The 9,197-nt window shown below is 38.3% G+C and overlaps 3 protein-coding genes across 3 annotated transcripts; all 3 read right to left on the bottom strand.

Moving 5' to 3' along the window:
* Window positions 1–456: 456 nt before the first annotated feature.
* Window positions 457–2,056, bottom strand: GCK72_000264 (uncharacterized protein; the record flags this gene model as incomplete). Its single annotated transcript, XM_053722372.1, has 3 exons — window positions 457–607; window positions 1,383–1,508; window positions 1,866–2,056. 3 exons carry the CDS (start codon window positions 2,054–2,056, stop codon window positions 457–459), a joined length of 468 nt encoding a protein of 155 aa, XP_053591017.1.
* A 989-nt stretch (window positions 2,057–3,045) lies between these two features.
* Window positions 3,046–4,939, bottom strand: GCK72_000263 (uncharacterized protein; the record flags this gene model as incomplete). Its single annotated transcript, XM_053722371.1, has 3 exons — window positions 3,046–3,190; window positions 3,666–3,798; window positions 4,744–4,939. The coding sequence occupies 3 exons, from the start codon at window positions 4,937–4,939 to the stop codon at window positions 3,046–3,048; spliced, it is 474 nt and encodes a 157-aa protein (XP_053591016.1).
* Window positions 4,940–5,259: 320 nt separating this feature from the next.
* GCK72_000262 (uncharacterized protein) lies at window positions 5,260–8,677 on the bottom strand (the record flags this gene model as incomplete). The annotated part of the gene is made up of 4 exons (XM_003092476.2): window positions 5,260–5,398; window positions 6,376–6,501; window positions 7,552–7,755; window positions 8,643–8,677. The coding sequence occupies 4 exons, from the start codon at window positions 8,675–8,677 to the stop codon at window positions 5,260–5,262; spliced, it is 504 nt and encodes a 167-aa protein (XP_003092524.2).
* Window positions 8,678–9,197: the final 520 nt, after the last annotated feature.

Here is a 9,197-nt window from a genome sequence, read left to right as displayed (position 1 = left end):
TTTCTTCCCACTTTTTTTCAAATTTTATCGACCAAAAATTATCGATTTTCCCAATTTTATCGGCAAAAAACTATCGATTTTTTCTCACCATTATTCCCCTTCCACTCCCCTCTCCTCTCATTTCACTTCTTGCCTTATTTTCCTCATTTTGTCTGAAAATCCTCAAATTGTATCATATTTGTCTTCTCTCAAAACAAACTGCTTACTTATTTTCGGGTTTTTATCGATTTTTTCAATTTTTTCCAGCCAAATTTTTACTTCTATTATGTATTCACCTATTGTTCGCACCGGTTTCTCGAATTTTATGTAATTTTTTGAAAAATTTCTAGTTTTTCTCTCTTTTATATGTACTTTTTACCAATTATTATTATTATTTTATATGAATTATTGGCATTAATTTATTGCAAAAATTTAAAGCAAAATCTATCAAAATTAAATCGATTATCGATTGATCTACTAGTCGGTGGAGCGGAAGAAATTGATCATTTTGCTGAAGACGAAGGAGACGTCGAGTCCCAAAATAAATCCGGGAGCTCCGGAGCTCAAAAGGCCGATGGCTCCGGAGAAGACGGCCGCACGGTCACGGCGGAGAGCGTCTTCGTCGAATCTGCAAAAGAAATAAGAGTCTGGCGTGACGTGGGCGCTTTTCGATATTCAAAATTCAAAGTCTGGGGTGTCCGAGGCGCGTTTTTAGGCATCTGGCGTGACGTCGACGCCTTCCAATTGCCAAAAATCCTAAGGCTGGGGTGTCGTTGGCGCAAACAAGGTAACTTTGAGGCTTTTGAGAGTCTGGCGTACCGTTGACGCTTTCTGGACTTTCCAATCAATTTTCAAAATTCAAAAGGCTGGGGTGACGTTGACGCGTTTTACGATAGCTATACTTTGAAATTTCGAGGTTTTTGAGGTAGTCTGGCGTGCCTCAGGCGCGTTTTCTTGTTCATAATGTTTTGTAGAATTTTCAAATGGTTGGCGCGCCTGAGACGCGTTTTTCACTTGAAAATCGAAATTTCAGAACATTTATCTCAAAACTATAATAATTTTGAAGGATAGGCCACGCCCACTTGCCACGTATATTACTGTTGTTTAGTTTTTCGGCTTAGACTCCGCCCATTTCTAAGCCACGCCCATTTTTAGAAGCTTAATGAGGAATGAAGCTCCGCCCACTTCCAGGACACGCCCTTTTTGGTTTTTTTTGACTCCAAAGCTCCGCCCACTTTTAAACCAATGTTCTAAATGACTTTAGGCTCCGCCCTCTTTTTCAGACCACGCCCTTTTCTTGTATTACTTCGGCGAACACTCAACTTTCGAATAGCATTTGCCGTTCCTCGAAAGCTCCGCCCACTTTTCAAGGTCCCCCATTTTCAGACTCCGCCCCCACTTACTTCAAACTATAGCATTTTCCGTAGAGAACGAGATCACACAATCCGCGGAGATCCAAATAAGTGAGAAATGGTCCCATCGCGGCGCCGACCAACGCGCCGGCTTGACCGCCACGAGTGAATGAGTCACTGAAAAATAATAGTTTAAATTTTGAAAAATGTTGGAAAAATTCATTTGAAACAGTTCAAAATCCATGAAAAGTGTCAGAAAAATCAAAAAAATCCGTTTTGACAAAACTAATTTCGGTGGCCGAGAAAATGCAAAAGTTCGGCCACCGGGTTTTGGTCATTTTTTGTGTTTTATTTCACAATTTTCGTGTGAAAAATCAACAGAAATGTGTTTTTTAATCAAAATTTCTAACGGTGGCCGAGCTTTTGCATTTTCTAGGCCAGCGATCGGAAAGTTAGGCCACCGAGTTTTAAACGAATTTTCGTGATTTTTTGACAGTTTTCAGTGATTTAGGAGTGTTTTAACTGAAAACTGACACATATTTCTGTCTGTTTCTCTCTTTTTGAGTCAACAAAACGGCCATCGGTCCGAGAATTGATCCGATGAATGCACCGCATTGCATACTTCTAATTGTGACGTGAATCGTGTATTCTGTCACTGGACGAGGAATTTCTGGGTCTAATTGCGATTGAGCGTACGAGGCGGTGTCTTTGAACACGTTTGGCATCTGAAAATGAAATTATTGGTGCCAAATTTCAAAAAAAAATTCAAAATTTTTTTTGACATTTTTAAAATTTTCACTTTTTTCAAGTATATTTTTCAAAAACTTTGAAAACATTCTAAAAACTGTTGTTAAGAAGTTTTTTTCGAAATTCCAGAGGCTGGGGTGCCGTTGGCGCGTTTTTAGGTAATTTTGAGACTTTTGCGAAAGTCTGGCGTGACGTTGACGCGTTTTCGTGTTAATAGTGTTTTATAGAAGTTTTAAATGACTGGCGTGCCTCTGACGCGGAAATTGATATTTTTGCATAAATTTATAGGTAAATTACCCATTAGATTTTAATTTTTGGAAAAATGCAACTGTTAATCTTTCTCAAAACGCGCCGCCGGCGCGCCAGACATGTTTAAATCAGCAAAAAAAGGAAACACGCCAGAAAAAAATCGCCCATTATTACAATTTCAGCATTTTTTGGGCTGAAATATCGTTTTTTTTTTTAAATAACTTTTTCACGCATTTTGAGTATTATCATAACCGGAAATTATGGAGAAATGAGGACACCTCAAAAATAGTAAAGTTCAGCAGAGCAGCAAGTGCGCTCTACTGAGATTAGAGCTCGAAATTTCGATTTTCAAATGAAAAACGCGTCTGAGGCGCGCCAGCCTACTCTAATAAATCCATATTTCATTACAAGAGACACGCGCCTACGGCACCCCAGAATTTGAAATTTCAAATATTGGGAAATCGATGAACGCGTCAACGTCGCCCCAGCCTCTGAAATCATCAAATCGAATAGGATTGGGCGGTAGTTTACCTATAAATTTATGCAAAAATTCGAAAAAAATCTGAAATTAATTTCAAAAAAAGCTCTTCATTTCCAAAAAATTATACAAAAGAAAGAAACTAACAAAGACAACTAGACGGTATATATATTTTTATTTTCAGACAAAAAAAAATTACAAAAAATTATCGATTTTTCTCCTCTATATCGTAGTTTTGATCTACCAACGACATCCACTCATCAGTTTACTGATGAGAAGAGACAAATCGAGTCCGACGACGAGTCCAGTCGATCCACTACTCAGGAGACCGACGGCCGCCGAGAACACTGCCGTACGGTCTTCACGGAGAGCGTCTTGATTGAATCTGGAATATATTACAGTAGGAGGCTCCGCCCACTTTAAGAATTCTGCCACAGTTTTAGTCGAAAACGACGATTTTTGCATTTTTAAATAACCCGACCACCCAAAATTGCACATTTTTTATCAAAAAACGCGTCAGGGACTAGTTTTCCAAGGTTTTGGTTTTCTAGGCCACTAACTCAAAATCGCTGAAAATTGTTCGTTTCCTTGAAAAAAAACAGTGAAAACGAGCAATTTTCAGCGATTTTGAGTTAGTGGCCTAGAAAACCAAAACCTTGGAAAACTAGTCCCTGGCGCGTTTTTTGATAAAAAATGTGCAATATTGGCTCATTTTCAAAAGGCTTTGATACAAAAAATGACAATTTTCATCAATTTTAGTCGTTTTAATGTGTTTTCAGCCAAAAAATCGGTGAATTCTTTTAAAACTGTCGAGTCTGTCTGTGTGTCCCACCCATCACATCCAGATGTCTCTCACTCACCTCAATCGATAGCACTTATCGTACAATTGGATAGTGTTCATTTCTCGAACACTCAAATAAGTGAGAACTGGTCCCATGATGGCGCCGAGAACCGCTCCGTTTTGACCGCCCGACACGAATGAATCGCTGAAAACTTAAAGTTTTTAAGCCTGAAATTGTTGAAAAATTCATTTGAAACCGTTCCAAGTACCTGAAAAATGTCAGGAAAATCACGAAACACCGTTTTAGCTAAAAAAAAAACATCGTTGGCCTAACTTTCAAATCGGTGGCCGAGAAAATGCAAAAGTTCGGCCACTCATTTTTTGGTTTTTTTGTTGCGTTTTTTCTGATTTTTTTGGCCAACGTGCTTCAATGCCGGTCCCGTTCAAAGGTGCATAGAGCTATTCCAGCAATATCTCACTCTGAGATATCACTCAAATACCTCAATGCGCCTTTAAACGGAACCGGCGGGAGGAAATTTGAAAAAATAATACACTTTTGTCGATTTTTCACACGGAAAATGTGAAAAAAAAACGCAAAAAATGACCAAAAATCGGTGGCCGAACTTTTGCATTTTCTCGGCCATCGATCAGAAAAGTTCGGCCGCACTTGTTTCAGTTAGAAAATTTGATAAAATAATACATTTTTGACGATTTTTCACCAGAAAAATGTGGAAAAACGCAAAAATTGGAAAAAAAACCGGTGGCCGAACTTTTGAATTTTCTCGGCCACCGACCAGAAAGTTAGGCCACCGACCAGAAAAGTTAGGCCACTGACCAGAAAAGTTAGGCCACCGATCAGAAAACTTAGGCCATCGATCAAAAAGTTAGGCCATCGAGTTTTTAGGCCAAAACGGATTTTTCTGGTTTTTCTGACAGTTTTCAGGAATTTAGAACTGCTTTTTTAACCTGTTTAAAAAAAAGTTAGGCCACCGACCAAAAAAGTTAGGCCACCGATCAAAAAGTTAGGCCACCGATCAAAAAAGTTAGGCCACCGATCAAAAAAGTTAGGCCATCGAGTTTTTTGGCCGAAAATGATTTTAATGCCTATTTTTCAGGGATTTCTTTCGATTTTCACCAATTTTTCTCGCGTAACTAACATGTAGCTCTGCTTGTTATTCGCCTTTTGAGACACAAAAGCGAAATCGGTCCGAGAATCGATCCGATGAGCGCTCCAGTCTGCATACTTCTGATGGTGACGTGGATTCCGAATTCCAGTTTTGGATTCGGCACTTGGAGCATTTCGAATTCGCTCTGACGGAGACCGGCGAAATTTTTGAACCAGTTGGTGGACATCTTAATTAGGGGTAATTAGGGGAGGGTAATTAAGCAAAAATAGCAACAAAAAAAGTAAGAAAATGGCAGGAAACCAGGGAAAAATCAATAAAACTACAATTTTTGAAAAATAAAAAAATTTATTTCATAAAAATCAATAATTGACTAATTAACACTAATTAGTGTGTCCCCCGTCTTAATACTGTGTATCCGGTTAATTAAAGGTAATTAAAGTAAATTTTTGAGCAATTGAGACTAGAATTTCAAAAATCTGACTACATAAATGCAAACGCGCTCCATCGCACTATGAGAGTTCGGTAGAGCGCGTTTACAACAAAAAACTACCAATTTCTAGTGATTACAGCGAAAAGAAGTGATAAATCGAGGCCGACGACTAATCCGATTTGACCATTCGACATGTATCCGACGGCGGCCGACGCGATTGCGATGTGATCTTGCCAGAGTTGTGATTGGTCGAATCTGGAAGTGAAATGGCTGAAATGGTGGCCGAAGAAAGGAGAAAGTTAGGCCATTTGATGGAAAATCCACGAAAATTGGCAAAAATGTCGATTTTTCAAACGAAAAATGTGGAAAAACCAGAAAAATGACAAAAAAAAAAACGGCGGCCGAACTTTTGCATTTTCTCGGCCACCGAGTTTTTTCGGCCAAAACTGATTTTTGTGCAGAAATTTGAAAATTTGAGATTTGTGGCCGAGTTTTCTCAAAATTTAGGCCATTTGATAAAAGTTTTGTCGATTTTTCACACGAAAAACGCAAAACATGACCAAAAAATCGGTGGCCGAACATTTTCTAGGCCACCGATCTGTGAGCCAAAATGGCGGCCGAGGACTGGAGAAAGTTAGGCCATGGATGGTTTTCGCTGGAAATTGTGAAAAAAAATGGTAAATTTTAAAGGGATTTTTCATGATTTTTTGAAGAGAAATTGCGATTAAAAAATGGTGGCCGAGAAAACAGCAAAAACTCGGCCACAGACATTTCTCACTGAAATACATAGAAAATTTCAGTTGAAATTACCGAAAATTGAAGAAAATTGAGGGAATTCATCCGTGGCCGAGAAATTGCAAAAATTCGGCCACAATCAGTTTTTTTGCCGTTTTTTTGGCAATTTTTCGTTCCTTGCTTCAATTATAGAAACGTTTATAAAAATAATACATTGTTGTCGATTTTTCACACGAAAAATGTGGAAAAAATGCAAAAAATTACCAAAAAACCGGGTGGCCTAACTTTTGCATTTTCTAGGCCACCGACCGGAAAGTTAGGCCGCCGAGTTTTTTTTGGCCAAAATGGATTTTTGTGCTTTTTCAGGTATTAAGAACTGTTTTAACCCTTTTTTTAACAGAAATCGTTAAAATTTTTAGTTGAAGTGACCAAAAATTGAAGAAAATCTGAAAAGTGGCCGAGAAATTGCAAAAGTTCGGCCACCATCGAAAACTCACTTGCTTTTCACCAAATTCTGAAACTTCCGCACTCGATTCATGTTTTTACACGTTGCCAGTGATATCACTGGTCCCAACGCGGCACCGACCATCGCTCCGTGTAGACCGCCCAGACGGAACGCTTCACTGAAAGAAAATATGGAAAATAATTGCATAACAGTTGATTTTTTGCTATTTTTTTTCCAAATTTTCCGTATTTTTTATCTGGCGCGTCTTTGGCGCGTGAATTCGTTCAGTTTTGGTCTGAAAATGTCTCTTCAATTACCGTAATCCCGTATTTTATCATAAATTTGGATAGTTTATCCAGATTCTCAATAGAGCGCACTTTGAGATCCCAAAATTTCGATTTTCAAGTGAAAAACGCGTCGGAGGCACGCCAGACCATTTTCAGACTGTAAAATGTACTAAAACGCTGACGACGCGCCAGTCTCCCTCACTCGTTGCTTTAAAAGAGACGCGCCAACGGCACTCCAGCCTTTGCATTTTTGAATATTGGAATGTCGAGAGAAACGCGTCAATGTCACGCCAGACTCTCAATGTTTTCAGTAGCCAAACGCGTCTAAGGCGCGCCAGTTGACGTTTTTGCAGGAACTGTAAGTTTCTAAGCGCTCTGAATTCAATGAAGACTTAAACTGAACGAATTAACGCGCCAAAGACGCGCCAGGTAATGGGAAATTTGAAAAAATGTCTCTTTTCATTATTAGAGACGCGCGCCTACGTCACCCCAGTGTTTCAAATTTTGAATGTTGGGAAGTCCAGAAAAACGCGTCAACGTCACGTCAGTAACCTAAAAACGCGCCCTACGGCACCCCAGCCTCTAGAATTTCGAATATATGGGTATGTCGAGAAACGCGTCAACGTCACGCCAGACTCTCAAAAACCTCTAAATAAGCCTAAAACGCGACAACGACACGCCAGGTGTTTGAATTTGCGAATACTGGAGAGTCTATTAACGCGTCAACGTCACGTAAGACTCTCCATCTTTCTAAAAAAGCGCCAAAGGCGCGCCAGATAATGTGATTTTTTTGCCGATTTGGACCGATTTTTTCCAGCTAAACATCATGATTATGATGAAAATCGATGAAAAAATCATAATTAAGGACGATTTCTGGAAAAAATTCGAAATTTCAGTCATTTTAAGCAATTTCCGATCGATTTTTGCGATTTTTTACTCACACCAAATCTTTTTTATCGGTTCGATGCATGAGTAATGCTGAAACCGGTCCAAGAACCGAACCAACGACGGCGGCCGTTTGAATACTTCGAATTGTCATATGAATACAGAATTGAGTACCCGGACGGGGTACCCAATCGTAGTAGTCGTCGATTGGACGACGTGTTTTCTTTCGCACGAAATCTCGCATCTTCTCGAAATTCGTTCTGCAAAATTAGAGGGGTTTTAAGTGTTCAAAATCCGTAATTATCAGAGTTGTACGGAATGAGATTTTTTTATTTCCGGAATCAAATTTTCGAAATGCGGAATCCGGAACCGGAATGACGAAAAAAGCCCGGAATTCCGGAATTTCGGAATCCGGAATCCGGAATGATTCGATAAATTTGCAAGGCCAAGTCATTTTTTCGAGTGTCGTTAATGATATATAAAGTTTAAAACTACTTTTGAGGTTCAAAACCGAAAAAGAAGTAATGCAGCTGTCTTTAAAACTCAAAAAATTTTTTAAAAATTTAAACTGTAGGATTCCGGAAAAAAAAATTCAAAAAACCGGAATCCGGAATCGGAATGAAAATTTTCATTTTCCGGAATACGGAATCCGGAACCGGAATGTCAAAAAAAACCCGGAATTCCGGAATCCGGAATTTCCGACTATGGTAATTATTGAAATTAAAAAAAAAATTTTTTTTAACTATGGTAATTATTGAATTTTTCGATTGAAAATGACGATTTTGACAGGTTTTTGAATGAAAATTCATATTTTTCAGGCATCAAAAAGAGTTTTTGACGAAAAATTGTTATTTTCGGCTGAAAATTGAGTTTTTCAGTGAAAAATTTAGTTGTTGTTCAGCTACTATTTTTTTTTGATAGAAAATGATGATTTCGACAAGTTTTTGGGTGAAAAATTCAGAATTTCGACTAAAAAATCCTTTTTTGAGTAATGATTGACATTTCCAGCTTCAAAGTCCGATTTTCAGCCAAAAAAGTCCAATTTTCAGCCAAAAAGTCCGATTTTCAGCCAAAAAAGTCCAATTTTCAGCCAAAAAGTTAAATTTTTTGCAAAAAAGTTCAATTTTCAGACAAAAGAAATGCTCACCTCGCATCCTCGTTCCCATCGCTACTGGCTCCCATTTGATGGTTGAAACCTTCAAAAAAAAACTAAAATTTTCAGACAAAAAATGGGGCGAAAAAGGAATAAAACAAGGTAATTAACCTAATTAACCACTTAAAACTGGCGGGAAAACAGAGGGAATGTGGGCGTGGCTTCTCTTCATTTAAATTAATTTTCAAATTTTTTGACAAAGGGGGCGGAGCTTCCGCAGAATAAATATTACAAAATTCCAGAGATTTCAGCAGTGAAAAAACAATTAAAGTATCCAAAAAATGGTGAAAATTTGGGGGAAAAAGTAGTTTTGAGACCATTAAAAATGATTGATTGGGGGGAAACGGGGTGAATGTTGAAAGAGACATATTTGTGATAAAATTGAGGAAAAATAGTCGAAAAATGCAAATTTTCAGAGAATTCACTGAGCGGCGACTCAAAAAAATCGAAAAATTGACTTTTTCCGACTCAAAAATTCAAAATTTCCGTGATTTTTTTTGAATTTCACAGAGCAGCGACTCGACGGATACTCAGAAAACGAAAAAATCT

This window comes from Caenorhabditis remanei, chromosome I, assembly GCF_010183535.1.
Source record: "Caenorhabditis remanei strain PX506 chromosome I, whole genome shotgun sequence".
Classification (NCBI taxonomy): Eukaryota; Metazoa; Nematoda; class Chromadorea; order Rhabditida; family Rhabditidae; genus Caenorhabditis; species Caenorhabditis remanei.
The sequence above is the reverse complement of the archived record's forward strand: the minus strand, read 5'-3'. Positions and strand labels throughout refer to the sequence as shown.